An 18724-nucleotide genomic window follows, 5' to 3' on the forward strand; every position below is an offset into this window, starting at 1 on the left:
CAAAATACTATATGACGAGACCCAAATGGTTGCCCCTGCATCTCGCTATTGGGACTGCATTTTAAAAGAATCCATAGAGATTCGGTTATCTGACAATCTTATTAATAGAGACAAGGGTTTTCTTTTAAGTAAGACTTGGGACCCAGTGTTATCTGACATTAAAAAACAACGGTCTGTGGTTCTATCGTCGGAATAAAAAATTTTTTATTTATTTTTATTTTTAATTTTTGACAGCGATATCTCGATTTCGCCTCTTTCCATCACTGGCGGCGGGGTATGTCTACTGCGCTAGAGGGCGGTTACGGCACCTTCTCGCGCACGCGTTGTGGGTCTTCTGCGGCCTATATAGGGGCCGCCGCTAGCGCTGGGAAGTCAGTTCCGGCGAGATCGTGCACCAGCACTCTCACGTGAAGATGGCGGCCAGTTGGACCGCGGAAATATTGTGTCTTGAAGACGTTATGATCCGGCTGCATACCCGAGAAGAATATTATCAGACAGAATTTTATTTTCGAATCTGTTTTACGCTTCACGCACCGATCACCATCTGCTAATTACGTTTTTTCGTAGTGTTGTTTATCCAAGAGGTTTTGGTTACCTTTAAATGTGCGTTGAAGCTCTCTTTGCCTTGGGAGCAGCCTTCTGACACGGCTGCCGAACCATAGCGGGTTATCCCTAACCCTCACAATTTTGCTCGGCGTACACCTATCTAAGGTGCCTAGTCAATACTCTTGAACTTGTCCATTAACACACATTATTTTCAGTCTCAGAGAAGTATGTTTTGTGCTGATTGCTCAGGTTAACTGTAATGTCTTTCTCGGTCTTCTTCTTCTGGTTTCATCCGGATTTCTGGTGAATGTTATTGAAAGTGGCCTGTTCTCCGGCATCCAGGCTTAAGCCTAATGCGCAGCCCAGTGTAGCCAAACGTCCATTATTCGGCCATACTGTCGTATTTCCTTATTCTCCATTCCAGTAGGTTTTCGTTCACATTGGGTCGATGATTTTCACTTGATCCAGTACTAAAAGTTTGTCATTGACTTACTAATGAGTAATCGCAGATCCGTAACGCAAAAAAGACGTAGTGGCAGACTGACAGAAGCAGATTTTGAGATTTGAGCAGACGGATCTTTATTTATTTCAGAGACTGCCAGAAAACAAACGGACTTTGTACGTTCTTTGAATTATATGTTATTTTGTTATCATTTTTAAAAGGCATCCTAAATATTTAAAACTCTTTGCTGTTGTAGACGAGCTACAGACGGCTGTCTGTAGAGTGTGGAGCTGCCAGATTAACTGATCAAAAAATTTTCCTGTTCTTCTTCAGTTTCATGTAGGCCCACTTTCAAAGCAACTTTATAACAATTTTCCATAAGACTTTTGAAATCTTCTGTTGTGCAGATTTTGAGTTCTTGATCTTTTGCGTGAAGTAGATGCAACAACTGACTGAATTATTCTGTGCTTCGTTTTCATGACTTTTCTGTCAAGATATTTCCAAGGTGACATTTAAGGCGAAATGTGTTTTTCCTGATTTGACTCCATCGTAAACACTGAATTTCTTTGCTTGGTCTACAGCTGTCTCCATTCTGTAGGACGCATATATGTGTAACAATATGTTGAATTTTTTGGGGAATTTGCATTTCGCTGACGATGTAAGTTATTGGGGATTTTCGGCGTTATACAATATTTTGTGACACACGAAAAGAAACTGGAATCTGTATTAAGTTGTAATGTCTATTACCGGCTCGCTAGTGATTAAGTGATGTTATATAGAAATGTCCTTTTGAGAACAACAATGATAGTCTGCAATTAGTAACTATCAGTATTTTAGTTTGCGTAATCCCATTGATTTTTCCGGTGTGTTATATGATAATGTTCTTCACGGATATGCTACCGGATATAATCGTCTTCAATACCTTCAGGTGCGATCGTTGAGGTACCACCACACCGGTAAAGAATGAACATTAGAAATGGCGGCTCCCTTATACCCCGGATCCAGGCCACTGCGCCTGCGCGAGAAGCGGAAGAGCTGCCCCTGCGAAGCGAAGAATTGCAACGCTGCCGGTGGTAGAAACTGACGAAAGTGATAAATCCCAAATTAAAATGTGGTGGGTCGAAAACCAGACCGTTGTTGTTTTATATCAGATAAAATAGTGTTGCGTATCTTGCTTGAAGGAAAAACTCTCTGTTAATAATGTTATCGGATAATCGTATTTCGATGGATTCCTAAGTACACAATCCCAGTAACGAGAAGTCGGAGCAACAATTTGCGTCTCTTTAAACGACATGTTACGCCCTTCGTTGAGACAATGTTCGGCGACGGCTGATTTTTCAGGCTGGAGCGAATGTATGTGACGCTGATGTTCCACACATCGGTCATGAACAGTGCCAATGGTCTGTCCGACTTAGGCCTTTCCACAATGACAGGGAATTTTTTAAACTCCAGGCTTTCTCAATCCCAAATCATCTTTAACAGACCCAAACAGGGCTCTAGTCTTGACCAAAAGGGAAAAAAAACACTTTTAATATCATATTTCCTGAGAATTCTAGAAATTTTTGAAGAAATACTTCTAGCAGAGAGCAGAAAAGTAAGTGATTTACTAGTATACGGCGCTGGTTCACATGATAGTCCAAACTGAAAAGCACGATTAATTTGATGATCTGTATATCTGTTGAGCTAGAAGACGGCCTTAAGATGCTCCAGTTCCTGTATCAAATTCTCTGAATCAGAAATGCCATAGGCTCTCTTGACCAATGTACGTACAATTCCTATGCGCTGGTGTGCTGGATGACAGGTCGTAGAATAAAGATAGCGGTGCGTGTGTGTGGGTTTATAATATACGACGTGTCCCAAGGTACCATTTTCTTTTTTGTGTGCTAAAACTTCCAAAAAAGGTAATTTGCCATCTTTTGCAATTTCCTTCGAAAATTTGATGCGTGGTTGAAGACAGTTAAAATGGTCTAAAAACCGCTTAAGAGCTTCCATTCCATGTGACCAAACAAGGAAATTTCATCCACGTATCTCCAAAAACAAGTAGGTTGAAGAGAAGACGTCCTGAGTGCAATATCTTCAAAATCTTCCAAAAATGGTTCAAATGGCTCTGAGCACTATGGGGCTTAACTTATGAGGTCATCAGTCCCCTAGAACTACTTAAACCTAACTAACCTAAGGACATCACACACATCGATGCCCGAGGCAGCATTCGTACCTTCGACCGCAGCGGTCGCGCGGTTCCAGACTGTAGCGCCTAGAACCACTCGGCTACCCCGGCCCGCCAAAATCTTCCATAAAAAGATTAGCGACAATTTGGGAAAGAGGCCTCCCCATAGCCACACCATCAGTTTGTTAGTTCGTTCAAAAAACAAGTCATCAAATAAAAAATATATCGATGTCAACACATGGCGACACAGCTCAGTAGTTTTATCATCCAAATGTTGGCCAATTAACAAAAAAGACTCTTCCAAAGATACAAAGATACCTGGGTGAAAAGAGAAACCACATGAAAACCAAGTAAAACTTATATATATGTGTGTGTGTGTGTGTGTGTGTGTGTGTGAGAGAGAGAGAGAGAGAGAGAGAGAGAGAGAGAATGCTGTTCGATAAATCAATACGAGTAGCAACAACTGTAAAATATCTAGAAGTATTTTTTCGGTCCCAAATTAAACTAACTGGAAAAGCAATTTCAAGACTAACATTCATTGAAAAAATCTTGGGCAGATATAATTCATCCACAAAAGAATTGACTTAGAGAATAAGTATTTCGAACGATTCTTAAGTATTGCTCTCATCTAGGATCGTTATCCGATTGATCTGATAGAGCAAATGAAGACAGACGAAGGAAGAGCGGTGGTCGTCATCACGGTTTCGGTTTAGCAATAGGGAGAGCATTACAAAGGAACAGGCTCATCTCTACCAAATGCCAGGTGATAGAAGGTAAGAGCTGTGTACCACACGGGAGTTTTCTGTTAAAATTCTGAGAACGTTTATTCCAAGAAGAATCAGGCAATTTATTACTTTACTCTATGTACGTCTAACGAACGACCACTTCTTGGGAACTGGGGAAATTGCAGTTCATACAAGTGCTTACCTGCTATTGTTCTTTCCAAGCACCACGTGTGGATTGAGCGAGAAAATGGGAGGGGGGGGGGGGGGCGGATGACATTGACACCAGAAGTACCCTACACTACACATTGTAAGATGACTTGTGAAGTGTTGTGAGCATGGTGGTGGTGGTTAGTGTTTAACGTCCCGTCGACAACGAGGTCGTTAGAGACGGAGCGCAAGCTCGAGTTAGGGAAGGATTGGAAAGGAAATCGGCCATGCCCTTTCAAAGGAACCATCCCGGCATTTGCCTGAAACGTTGTGAGCATGTGGGTGCTATTCTGTCATTCTCCGCAACGGATTAATCTGAGATGTACCCTTTACCCTGTGGCTCCTGCAAGATGCGATTTCCACCCCCACACTACTACATAAGTCAGACAGACGCTCCTAACGTTCTAAAGAGAAATGCCTGAAAAACTTTTAGCAAGAAACATCTCCTGGAGTCGTCCGCTGTAAGGAAATGACACAAAAATTCACAAAATTTCTTACGTAACTAGTGGGATACTTGGGTACTGGAGTAGTTCTAGTTAGTGTAAGAAAAACATGAAACTAACGAAAATTATTATTTATTTTGCAAAAATTCTGAGAAATCACAATGGCATTTTTAGTTATGAACTGAACAAGTTATTTCCGGGTTCTTTTCGGGATATGAAGTTACCTCTTAATGACATGATTCGCTAATGAAATTTATAAACAAAGTTTAAGATTGTTATTGACTTGGCAGAATGGCTGAAAGCTGCTCCTGCTGAACTTGAATAATTATCCGTTCGAATGTTGCTAGGTGCAGTCGAGGCTGTTGCGTGTGAAATGCAGTGAAGGGTACTGTTGTGGAGTAAATATGGAGCTCGTAAGAGCTGTAGTGCACAATACCGTAAGCTGCGATGACTGCTGTCTGCGCCGCTCGCTGCTGACAAATAAGATAACTCTTATTCTACCTGAATTGACCTTCGCCAATCAAACTCTCCCTGCGCCATGATGAAGTCAAGGACTCCTATTCACCCCAGGTGTAACTATTGGCATGGTACACCGGTCAGATAGCCAGTCCACTGCGATGCCACTCAAAAATTCGTTCGCAGGTGTTTAACTATAACTCTGTCCGTTCACACCACACAATAAGTGTGGTGGCCAAAACAGTGAACAACGCTTAATCGCAAGGACTCAGTATACAGTCGCACTCCGATTCGCTCTCGACAGAGGTGCTCTCCCAGTGAAGTACTGAGGAGAGACTTGTTCCTTGCTCTTTGAGTACACATACAGGCGCACACTCTCTCGTTACATGTTCTCTCTCCAGGAGCGGCAATGGAACGGCCCCCCTCCACGCCAGATGTGAAGGGGTATATCTTTCGGTCTCTTCTATTACTCCTTCAGCTCAAGGCATCAGGAATATCGTCTGCCAATCAGCATTTCTCTTCTAAAATGGGAGAATGACGTTTCGTTTAAGGCGACCAATCCTAAAATCTGTAGCATCGGCGTTTGGCGTCTGCTGTCTTCCTGTAAAATACTCTGAAAATGCGTGCTATGTTTGTAAAGAATGCGTAGGCTGGGCGCTCCCACACAATGTAGCGGAATTTGCTTTTAAGTCGAACACGGGCTCATTCTTCCTTTCCCTCGGGCAGATGCTGTCTGCTCTACGGGCGGCACCGGCCGACACAGACAGCCGACCCGTCTCTCGAATTAACCGGCTTCCCGGCGTGCGGTCTGCCTCTCCCAAACTAAAAGCTCTTGTGATCGTCACGTCTTGAATGTGCGTGTGTATGCCAGCCTCGAGTATTTCAACCACGGTGCGCTTACTTGTTATTTGCATATCGTTTACATGAATTCATACAGCATTGACTTTATCTTATCGAGTTTGGGTTCGAATGAAGCGTCTTGATGTGCGGAATATGACTGTGAGGGCGGAATATGTAAGCAATAAAGGTCAGGAGACCACGACGTCTTACAGTGTAGCTGTGGATGTGGAAATGCAGTCATTATGTGCTCGGTATTTTCATGGTCGGTATGTAGTTTATACTCGTTCCATGGAATAGCACTTTGAGTGACTTTCTCCTCGCTTTTTGTTTTCAGTTCTAACAGTGTTTTGTGTTTCTTTTTTCAACCTTAGGAAAGGCGAGACGTCTCCAAACCTCACTGTCCTAAATGCTTACTTTGGTGACATCACCTGCATCAAGTACCAGAGGACTGTCTACATGACGTGGGACAATCTGCTTGGTAAGTGCCTCTCACACTTCGCTATGTGTTGAAGCAATGTTTGTGCGACAATGAATTTCTTCAATAGTTCTCTTTAGCGTGCCCTTGTTTCCATTGGTTTTTTCGATGGTCATTTAACTATAAGAGCCAGATATGTTGATCTAGATCAATGGTTCCCAACCTGGGGCTAATTCCCCCCTGAGGGGTAAGATGAAATTTTCTAAGGGGTAACAATCCAAAAGCGTGTGATTGTGTTTCACTCATGAAACTAAATTACTTTTAAAGCATCATGACCATTATCAAAATTTTGGAATACGTTAATAATGATTGTAGGAGTTATCAATAATTCTTTTTCCTCAGTTACTAGCATTAATGCATAGATCACCGATTACGCACGTCATTTGTACCTGGAACTGTAGCTCTATGAAAGTAAAAGCAAGAAATACACAACAACGTTGAATATCTCATGAAAATATCTTCTGCAAATTGTAGATAGTTCCTGCAATATACCAGAAGTTGCTTCATTACTTACTTGGAAATATATACACTATGTGATCAAAAGTATCCGGACACCCACAAAAACATACGTTTTTCATATTAAGCGCATTGTGCTGCCGCTTACTGACAGATGCTACCTATCAGTGACCTCAGTAGTCATTAGACATCGTGGGAGAGGAGAATGGGTCGTTCTGCGTAACTCAAGGACTTCGAACGTGGTCAGGTGACTGGGTATCCGTTGTGTCATACGTCTGTACGCGAGATTTCCACACTCGTAAACATCCCTAGGTGCATTGTTTCCGATGTGATAGTGAAATGGAAACGTGAAGGGACACGTACAGCACAAAAGCGTACTGGCCGACGTCGTCTGTTGACTGGCAGAGACCACCGACAGTTGAAGAGGGTCGTAATGTGTAATGGGCAGACATCTATCCAGACCATCACACAGGTATTCCAAACTCCATCAGGATCCACTGCAAGCACTATGATAGTTAGGCGGGAGGTGAGAAAACTAGGACTTCACCATCGAGGGGGTGCTCATAAGCCACACATCGCGCCGGTAAATGCTAAGCGACGCCTCGCTTGGTGTAAGGAGCGTAAACATTGGACGATTGAACAGTGGAGAAACGTTGTGTGGAGTGACGAATCACGGTACACAATGTGGCGATCCGATGGCAGGGTGTGGGTATGGTGCATGCCCGGTGAACGTCATCTGCCAACATGTGCAGTGCCAACAGTAAAATACGGAGGCGGATGTATTATGGAGTGCTCGTGTTTTTCATGGAGGAGGTATCACAGTATAGGCCTACATTGATGTTCTAAGCACCTTCTTGCTTCCCACTGTCGAAGATCAATTTGGGGATGGCAACCGCATCTTTCAATACGATCGAGCACTAGTTCATAATGCACGCCCTGTGGCGGAGTGGTTACACGGCAATAACAACCCTGTAATGGACTGGTCTACACAGAGTCCTGACCTGAATCATTTAGATGACCTTTGGGATGTTTTGGAACGCCGACTTCGTGCCAGGCCTCACCGGCCGACATTGATACATTTCCTCAGTGCAGCACTCCGTGAAGAAACCCTCCAGCACCTGACTGAACGCATGCCTGCGAGAGTGGAAGCTGTCATCAGGGTTAAAGGTGGGCCAACACCATATCGAATTCCACCATTACCGATGGAGGGTGCCACGATCTTGTAAGTCATTTTCCGCCATTTGTCCAGGTGCTTTTGATCACGTAGTGTATATGAACTAACAGTATACTGTTGTACACGTAGTTATTGTCATATTGTTGTTGTTAATTAGAGTAGTCAGACACAAAATCGTTACTAGCCTGAAGTTTTGCAATGTCTGCCACTTCAGAAGTAGGAGTCCAGCAATCAAGCGATTTAGAAACAGTAACTGCAGTGCACACATTTTAACTAGTTGGATTTTAAATGGGGATGCATGGTGTTGGTGAAGCAAGTGCCGCTAGGGAGAGGAGTAGTGCAGAGATGTGCATTTTGCGACAAGTGTCTACCCTCACTGTGGATGTTAGCTTTCGTGATTGAGCTGTGGGTAGCACTCGCTATTCACCGGGAATTGCTTCACCAGTCATTACAGTATACAAACACACACACACACACACACACACACACACACACACACAGACACACACGCAAAATGGTTCAAATGGCTCTGAGCACCATGGGACTTAACTTCTGAGGTCATCAGTCTCCTAGAACATAGAACTACTTAAACCTAACTAACCTAAGGACATCACACACATCCATGCCCGAGGCAGGATTCGAACCTGCGACAGTAGCGGTCACGCGGTTCCAGACTGAAGCGCCCAGAACCGTATGGCCACACTGGCCGGCCACACAACACACACACACACACACACACACACACACACACACAAGTAAATATCATTTATCTTTCATTATTTTAAAAACACAGGTTTTCAGACAAATTTATTTTTCATTCAAAAGTTTAGTTAGGCGGATGGGGGGGGGGGGGACTATTACTATGTAATATCTGACTGCAGGTGTAAGAAAGGTTGGTAACCACTTCTAGATGCACACGTTTGTACTTCATACATGCTCTTGCACTGTGTCTAGTTGCATAAAATGATATCATCATTTCATATCAGACGAAGGTTTCTTTCAGTAGCTTGGGATATCTTAATGACCTATTAGATGCGTCACTGCCCTTGTCTTCGTTGGACCTATTAAATGTATTTTCAGCCTAGTTACGGGGTGCTCATACGGCGTGACACAGGATCCAAACTACAGAACAACTTCGCAGCCTCGCCTCAACGAGCCGGTAAAACTTTAGAATTGCTGAAGTTGGATGACAGGTCTTTATATTATTGAGTGTACTAATGTTTTGCGGTGACTTTCACAAGGCAGAAATGTATGTTACACATGTGTCAGGTCGTTTAGCACTCTTCATACAGTTTCATTTTAATTAAGCGTTTCGTATACACTGTTGTGGATTTATTTGTGATTTGACTCTGAATTGCATGTAAAGTTTCCTTCTCGTTGATGATAGTGAAGTCAGTAAATAATTCTCCATCAGCTGACCGTTCGAAAATGTGATCTAGGAGTGCGAAAACGAGAAAATAGGATGACAACCGTCTCTCGACGTCAGAAGCCCACATATTTAGATATTACAGTTTCGATAGTTTGAAACCCAACAAACTAAGTACGTTTTAACAAACATAGCTTTATGACCTTATTAATAAACCTAACGAAAAATCTTGCAAGATAAATGACCCTGGATCCGGTAACTTTTCCAAGACCAAAGTAACTCACAAGTTCAAGTAATCAGGAAACTTTCCTAAAGATGGCAACTACTCAGCACTTGGTTACTTCTGAGTTAAGTTCACTATCCATCATCTATCAGAGATCATTGGAACAGCGGAAAGTTCCATGGGACTGGAAGGTCCAGGTCATATCAGTCTATAAAAAGGGTAGAAAGTCGGATGCACATAATTACCGACCAGTTTCACTGACATCGGTTTGTTGAAGAATCATGGAACATATTTTGTGTTCAGACATAATGATTTTTCTAGACTCTGAGAAGCTCATCTGCTGAAACCAGCACGGTTTTAGGATACTGTGGTCATGCGAGAGACAGCTGGCCCTCTTTGTGCATGATATACAACAGGCTTTAGATACCGGCTCCCAAGTTGATGCCGTATTTCTCGACTTTCGAGAGGCGTTCGACTCAGTTCCGCACTGTCACTTGCTCCAAAAAATGCGCGCTTATGGCCTATCTGATGACATATGCGGTTGGATAGATAGTTTTCTAACAGACAGGGAGCAGTATGTCGTCCTGAACGGGGTGACTTCAACAGAAACAAGCGTAACTTCAGGGTGTGCCCCAGGGCAGTGTAATAGGTCCGCTGCTTTTTAAGACTTTCATAAACAAACGCCCCCCCCCCCCCCGTCCCATGAACCATGGACCTTGCCGTTGGTGGGGAGGCTTGCGTGCCTCAGCGACACAGATGGTCGTACCGTAGGTTCAACCACAACGGAGGGGTATCTGTTGAGAGGCCAGACAAACAATAACCAAAACGGCCTTGCTGTGCTGGTACTGCGAACGGCTGAAAGCAAGGGGAAACTACAGCCGTAAATTTCCCGAGGACATGCAGCTTTACTGTGTGACTAAATGATGATGGCGTCCTCTTGGGTAAAATATTCCGGAAGTAAAATAGTCCCCCATTCGGATCTCCGGCGGGGACTACTCAAGAGGATGTCGTTATCAGGAGAAAGAAAACTGGCGTTCTACGGATCGGGCAGGTAGGTTAGAAAATTTAAAAAGGGAAATGGATAGGTTAAAGTTAGATATAGTGGGAATTAGTGAAGTTCGGTGGCAGGAGGAACAAGACTTCTGGTCAGGTGACTACAGGGTTATAAACACAAAATCAAACAGGGGTAATGCAGGAGTAGGTTTAATAATGAATAGGAAAATAGGAATGCGGGTAAGCTACTATAAACAGTATAGTGAACGCATTATTGTGGCCAAGATAGATACGAAGCCCACACCTACTACAGTAGTACAAGTTTATATGCCAACTAGCTCTGCAGATGACGAAGAAATTGAAGAAATGTATGATGAAATAAAAGAAATTATTCAGATAGTGAAGGGAGACGAAACTATAATAGTAATGGGTGACTGAAATTCGAGTGTAGGAAAAGGGAGAGAAGGAAACATAGTAGGTGAATATGGATTGGGGCTAAGAAATGAAAGAGGGAGCCGCCTAGTAGAATTTTGCACAGAGCATAACTTAATCATAGCTAACACTTGGTTCAAGAATCGTAAAAGAAGGTTGTATACATGGAAGAATCCTGGAGATACTGACAGGTTTCAGAAACATTATATAATGGTAAGACAGATATGTAGGAACCAGGTTTTAAATTGCAAGACATTTCCAGGGGCAGATGTGGACTCTGACCATAATCTATTGGTTATGACCTCTAGATTAAAACTGAAGAAACTGCAAAAAGGTGGGAAATTAAGGAAAAGGGACCTGGATAAACTGACTAAATCAGAGGTTGTACAGAGTTTCAGGGAGAGCATAAGGGAACAATTGACAGGAATAGGGGAAAGAAATACAGTAGAAGAAGAATGGGTAGCTTTGAGGGATGAAGTAGTGAAGGCAGCAGAGGATCAAGTAGGTAAAAAGACGAGGGCTAGTAGAAATCCTTGGGTAACAGAAGAAATATTGAATTTAATTGGTGAAATGAGAAAATATAAAAATGCAGTAAGTGAAGCAGGCAAGAAGGAATACAAACGTCTCAAAAATGAGATCGACAGGAAGTGCAAAATGGCTAAACAGGGATGGCTAGAAGACAAATGTAAGGATGTAGAAGCTTATCTCACTAGGGGTAAGATAGATACTGTCTACAGGAAAATTAAGGAGACCTTTGGAGAGAAGAGAACCACGTGTATGAATATCAAGAGCTCAGATAGCAACCTAGTTCTAAGCAAAGAAGGGAAGGCAGGTGGAAGGAGTATATAGAAGGTTTATACAAGGGCGATGTACTTGAGGACAATATTATGGAAATGGAAGAGGATGTAGGTGAAGACGAAATGGGAGATACGATACTGCGTGAAGAGTTTGACAGAGCACTGAAAGACATGAGTCGAAACAAGGCCCCCGGAGTAGACAACAGTCCATTAGAACTATTGACGGCCTTGGGAGAGCCAGTCATGACAAAACTGTACCAGCTGGTGAGCAAGATGTGTGAGACAGGCGAAATACCCTCAGACTTCAAGAAGAATATAATAATTCCAATCCCAAAGAAAGCAGGTGCTGACAGATGTGAAAATTACCGAACTATCAGTTTAATAACTAACGCGAATTCTTTACAGACGAATGGAAAAACTGGTAGATGCGGACCTCGGGGAGGATCAGTTTGGATTCTGTAGAAATGTTGGAACACGTGAGGCAATACTGACCTTACGACTTATCTTAGAAGAAAGATTAAGAAAAGGCAAACCACGTTTCTAGCATTTGTAGACTTAGAGAAAGCTTTTGACAATGTTGTCTGGAATACTATTTTTCAAATTCTAAAGGTGGCAGGGGTAAAATACAGGGAACGAAAGGCTTTTTAAAATTTGTACAGAAACCAGATGGCAGTTATAAGAGTCGAGGGGCATGAAAGGGAAGCAGTGGTTGGGAAAGGAGTGAGACAGGGTTGTAGCCTCTCCCTGATGTTATTCAATCTGTATATTGAGCAAGCAGTAAAGGAAACAAAAGACAAATTTGGAGTAGGTATTAAAATTGATGGAGAAGAAGTAATAACTTTGAGGTTAGCTGATGACATTGTAATTCTGTCAGAGACGGCAAAGGACTTGGAAGAGCAGTTGAACGTAATGGACAGTGTCTTGAAAGGAGGATATAAGATGAACGTCAACAAAAGCAAAACGAGGATAATGGAATGTAGTCAAATTAAATCGGGCGATGCTGAGGGAATTAGATTAGGAAATGAGACACTGAAAGTAGTAAAGGAGTTTTGCTATTTAGGAACTAAAATAACTGATGATGGTCGAAGTAGAGAGGATATAAAAGGTAGACCGGCAATGGCAAGGAAAGCGTTTCTGAAGAAGAGAAGTATGTTAACATCGAATATAGATTTATGTATCAGGAAGTCGTTTCTGAAAGTATTTGTTAGGAGTGTAGCCATGTATGGAAGTGAAACATGGACGATAACTAGTTTGGACCAGAAGAGAACAGAAGCTTTCGAAATGTGGTGCTACAGAAGAATACTGAAGGTAAGGTGGATAGATCACGTAACTAATGAGGAGGTATTGAATAGGATTGGGGAGAAGAGAAATTTGTGGCACAACTTGACTGGAAGAAGGGATCGGTTGGTAGGACATGTTTTGATGCATCAATGGATCACAAATTTAGCATTGGAGGGCAGCGTGGGGGGTAAAAATCGTAGAGCAGATTCAGAAGGATGTAGGTTGCAGTAGGTACTGGGAGATGAAGCAGCTTGCACAGGATAGAGTAGCATGGAGAGCTGCATCAAACTAGTCTCAGGACTGAAGATAACAACAACAACATAAACGATCTGGTTCATGGTATTGTCAGCGACATTTGACTGCTTGCCGATGGTACTGTAGTCTTCAGGAAAGTAGTATCACACGAAAGTTGTGAACAGATCAATGAGGATTTGCAGAAAATAAATGCGTGGTGTGATGACTGGCAGTTATGTCTCAATATTAGTAAGTGTAACCTACTCCGTATAACAAGGCGAAAATCCCCATTAATGTACAAGTACAAAATAAATGCCCAGTCTTTGGAAGCTGTAAGATCCGTCAAGTGTCTGGGAGTGACTGTTCGAAGTGATCTCAAATGGAATGACTAGATTACACAAGTAACGCGCAAGGCGAACTCTAGACTGCGGTTGATTCGTAGAATCCTGAAGCGATGCAGTCCTTCAACAAAGGAAATTGCTTACGTTAGTTCGTCTAGTCTTAGAGTATTGTTCGTCTGTATGGGACCCTCACCAGTTTGGTCTGATTCAAGAGATTGAGAAGGTCCAAAGAAGAGCGGCAAGATTCGTGACTGATACATTAAGCCATCGCGAGAGCGTTACACATCTCATAGAAAGTTTGAAGTGGGACACACTTGCAGATAGACGGCTCGCTAAGCGGAAGGGGCTGCTCACTAAATTCCGAAATCCATTCTTCGCCGAGAATGTAGAGCATATATTATTACCACCAACTTTCAGGTCGCTCAATGATCACAATCCAAAGATAAGGGAAATTAGAGCTCGTACTGAGGCGTTCAGACAGTCGCTTCTCGTGACATCTAGTGGTCAGTTCCACCTAATGCAGGGCCATGCCCATGAAATATGATCAAAAGAGAGTAAGTTTCAAAAAAATGGCTCTGAGCACTATGGGACTTAACATCTCAGGTCATCAGTCCCCTAGAACGTAGAACTACTTAAACTTAACTAACCTAAGGACATCACACACATCCCTGCCCGAGGCAAGATTTGAACCTGCGACCGTAGCGGTCGCGCGGTTCCAGACTGAAGCGCCTAGAACGGCTCGGCCACACTGGATGGCAGAGTAAGTTTCAGTCGCCACGATGACACATCTGAGTATCTCTTGGTGGTAGGACTGCGCAGTAGCTACCAGTTTAACGACGAGCAGCGGGAAACAGAGACTTGGCTTTATTTGCAGACCGACATACTTTCTACAGAGACCAGTTTCGCTTTAGGAAAAATAGTAGCAGGGGAAATTTGCTTTGAATGTCTACAAAAATTTCAGGAAGATGGATTACAGTCAGAAACGCTTACATGTTAACGTGATGTTCTGGGAGAGTATTGGAGGTAACGGTCGATCCCCGCTGCTCTGATTTGGGACTGCTCTCAATGGAGACCGCTATGTGGACTCTACAGAAGCGGAAAGTCCTAACCCTTTTTTCATGGCATTGTGTGATGCATTCTCACAGAGTAGCAGTATCATTTATCTAGTGAGTACTAAGATGCGAGCGCACAGAGCAGGAATTTTGTCGTCAACATAGTTGCGTCCCAGGTGACGTGATTTTAGTACGGTGCAGGGTTTGCCCGTAATGGGTGTGGAGATGTCGAATGCCAGTACGATCGGATCCCGTTCAAAAATACCGTGGATTTTGTGCGTGGATTCCATAGATATCTGAAGAATTTGGATTGGACATCTGGAGTGAAATTAAAGCTTTGAAGAAATAAATGCAACGTCATTTAGGTTGTTTATGACAAATGACACAACTCACATTTTAAAACAGTTCCCATTTAATCTTCAGTTTCAATGACACATTTTTTAGTATGTGATATGTTTCGATCTCTCTGGATTATCTTGGATATCTGTGTAGTTGCCTCAGCAAACTATCATGTCTATGTCAGATCATCACATCTGAAATGAGGTTCTGACACAGACACGACCGGTTGCACTACATAGATCAGAAGATGATATAGAGAGATCGAAACATGTCCTATATCAAAATACGCGCATCTAAGACTGAAGAACACGTGAGAATTCTTCTGTGTACCAGTACAGTTTCTGTTCTCTCCAACGAATATGTCGCCTGTAGTGTAAACACTTTTGTTCTTGTTATTGGACAATAAGGGTAGGTCGCCGCTGGCTTTTGGGTTTTTTACTGCAGACGATCGTATTGTCGAGTCTCTGCTCTACTAAATCATCACTGTATTTTAAATCTTATCGAATTATATGGCGCATTTACAAGTGTCCTCCAGATTACAGGTAAAACATTGTTGTCTGCTCTTGTGCCCTTCAGCCTGAAGCCTGGTTTGATGCAGCTCCCCAAGCTCTAAAGAACAACCGCAGCCTATATAGTTTGAAACTGCTTAATGCACTCAAGCCTTGGTGTCTCTCTGCAATTATCCCCTCCCCCGCATCACCACTTCCTTCCCTTCGCAAATTGACAATGAAGATAATTCTCATTTATTGTTCTGTCTCGGTTGCACATTTTTAATTAGATTACAAGTTTTGATCGCTCTCGATCATCTTCAGATCCAAGCAGTCCTGTTAGCAACCCGTTTTCTCTATTCAGAACCACAAATCAGAATACTGCGTTCTGAATAGATAAGACAGGTTGCTGACGCAATTTTGTAGATCTGAAAATGACGCAGATTGGTCGAAACATTTAATCTAATCCAAAATGTTAACTGAGACGGAACAGTAAATGACAATTGTCTTAATTATCTAAACAGTTGCTGAATATCTCAAGAAGATTATGTCGACTATTCTGAAACTGACAATTCCTTCATGCCGCTGGACGTCTCCCATCTCCAATCAATCAACCCCCATTTTACTCAAGGGGTACCCTATATTTCTTTTTTCGCCAGTTCAGTTCAGTACCTCCTCATTTGTTATTTTGTCTACCGAGATAATCCTCACTTAACACTTAAATTTTTATCACATTTTGACAATTTCCAGTTTGTTACAAATGTTTTCCCCGAGTTTGCCAGCATGCATTTGGTATTTTCTGTTGCGCCACGAGTACTGAATGCCTGCCCTCAATGCAGCAAAATGACATCTTAAGGAGCGAGGTTCAGTCATTACGGTGACCACACACTATATAGTAAGAAGACATATTCAGAGTATATCAGTACGTACTTAGTACGCTGCCGCTGCAAAATACGTCCGCTACCACTTTCGCGAAGCTGATACGCCTTTCAGCTACAACACAGAGTCCAGAAGAGATGATCTGACGAGAAAAGCTGGCTAAGTGAAATCACAAGGAAGGGCAGTAGTTTGTTTTGGTTTCTGTGCTAAAGCGCTGTCGAGAGAAATACATTACCTGGCCTCGATGGTATAAATAGACTTCAATCAGATCCTCTTCCTCGGCGTGCTTAGATGTTCACATGCGGTATCCAGGTGTTTACAGCATGCTAGGCTGGGGGCAGGGGGAGGTCTTTCAACGAAGGGGTGCTTCTCACACTAGCCAAAAGTTGTTTCATTTTGGCCACCATTTTGTAAGTTTTCGTTATATAATTAGCAGATAACGCTTTAAAGCTGGCCTTTTCGGTACATTTACTCTTGTACCTGTGGAAGTTATTGATACCCCTCCTTGCACTTTCCAGCATGACCGAACAAGTAAAATTCAATTATAAATTATTAATAAATGTAAACGAATTATTATATCAACAATTAAATTACAGAAATATCGTCGTTTGATTATTACTGATTAACTGATAGGGTTGCTTCTAATACTTGAGATGTTACAAGTTATCAGATCACGTGATCGGTTCAGAATACCCGATTGGTTCATACATAGCTGGTATGAGAGGTGATCCAGCACGACATATGGAACAGGCTCGTTACTTACATGCGTTGTCTGGTCAGTGCTCCGTATTACGAGCTCTCTGGGTGAACTGTCAGTATTTCTCGTCAGCAGGTTTTGAGTTAGCGTGCGACTGGGGGGTCCTTGTGCTTTTTAGAGGCAGTATATTACAGGAGACACCTCTTGAAGTAAAATGTATAAAAGCAATGAAAATAAACACGCTGCGCCTGTGGGGTTCTGTACAGGCATAAGTGGATTTCCTGATGTCAGTGTGTAGAATGCCTGCAGCACGTGGGCTGAAAAGTATTGGTGCAAGTACAAAGCCCTGTAGGAGTCCACTCTTCAGATTTGTACCGTTGCTGACTTCCTTGCCTCGTGTTTTGCAATGGATTGGCCTTTGCTTTATTGTTTGATCCACAGTGATAGAATGAATGTTGAAAGAGAAATCTGACAAGTACAGAGCCCTTTGTGAGCCCTTACTTCAGAATTATTCCGTTACTGATTTCTTTGCCCAGTATTTTGCAGTGCATTTGGATTTCCTGTGCTCAATGACCGACGTTAATTAGGCTGTCATACTACTTCTGGTGCATTCATTTGGCAAACAAACCGAGCGTTGTACCCAGAAACAAAGTACACATTTCACTATCACCTGTAATTATTATTCTGATAACTAATGTTTTCCACTAAAGCGCAGTAACAGCATTCACCACTGAGCCATGAATCAACATTAACTCGCCACGAGAGTTTTACTCACGACAATCAATAATTCTGATTCCTAATACCAGTCACCATGTCCTGAAAGGTTGAATCTTGAGAGTGGTGTTCTTTCAACGTAGAACAGATAATGAATTTATAATTCAAGAAACATAATTATAGCTTTTTGTACCAGTATGAAAGTTACAACATCTTAAATGATTTCCTTTTTAAACATTACTTTACAAACTTTTCATAAGCCAAATGAAGTTAGTAAATGTCATTTAACTGGCAACACATTAAGACTTTTAGTGTGTAAATTTAAACAAGTGAAATTTAAGCGACGATTGTAAGAAAGCGACACATCAGAGTTGTGTATCTCCACTTTCTTTCTTTAATAAACCATACGATGATACAATAACTTTGCACACATTACTTTTAAGACACAATTTAATCAGAGTAATGGTAGGTACTCGAAATAATATGGTGGCATTGGTACCAGAATGGACGCTGAAAATAGCTGGTGCCAGTAGAGATCCCTGTGGAGTTGTTCAGTTGCTGATTTCCTTGGCTCTTATTTTGCAGTGGACGTACTGAGGACTGAACCATAGTACCAGAACGAAGGTTGGAAAGAATTGGTGTCAATAGAGAGTCCAGTGGGAATCTATTCTTCAGATCTTTTCCGTTACTGGATACCTATCCTAGTATTTTGTAGTGGACTTGGACTTGTTCTACTGACTGATCCACAGTGTAAGTATGCAGGTTGTAAAGAATAGTTTGCAAGTGTTGAGTGCTGTAGGAGTCCATGCTTCAGAACTAATCTGTTAGTGATTTTCTTGCCCAGAATTTTGCAGTGCACTTGCTGACTGAGCCACAGACCCAGTATGCAGGTTGAAAATAATTGGTGCAAGTACAGAACCCTGTGGGAGTACATTTTCCAGAGTTGTTCCATTGCCT

At 42.3% G+C, this 18724-nt stretch overlaps 1 protein-coding gene across 1 annotated transcript in view; it reads left to right on the plus strand.

Moving 5' to 3' along the window:
• LOC126278913 (pickpocket protein 28-like) overlaps positions 1 to 18724 on the plus strand; it is a 95321-nt gene that overhangs the window by 76309 nt on the left and 288 nt on the right. Inside the window, exon 10 of the mRNA XM_049979187.1 lies at positions 6198 to 6304. Within this exon, the coding sequence (XP_049835144.1) occupies positions 6198 to 6304 (107 nt within the window). The remainder of the gene's footprint in view (positions 1 to 6197; positions 6305 to 18724) is intronic.

This window comes from Schistocerca gregaria, chromosome 6, assembly GCF_023897955.1.
Source record: "Schistocerca gregaria isolate iqSchGreg1 chromosome 6, iqSchGreg1.2, whole genome shotgun sequence".
NCBI lineage: Eukaryota > Metazoa > Arthropoda > Insecta > Orthoptera > Acrididae > Schistocerca > Schistocerca gregaria.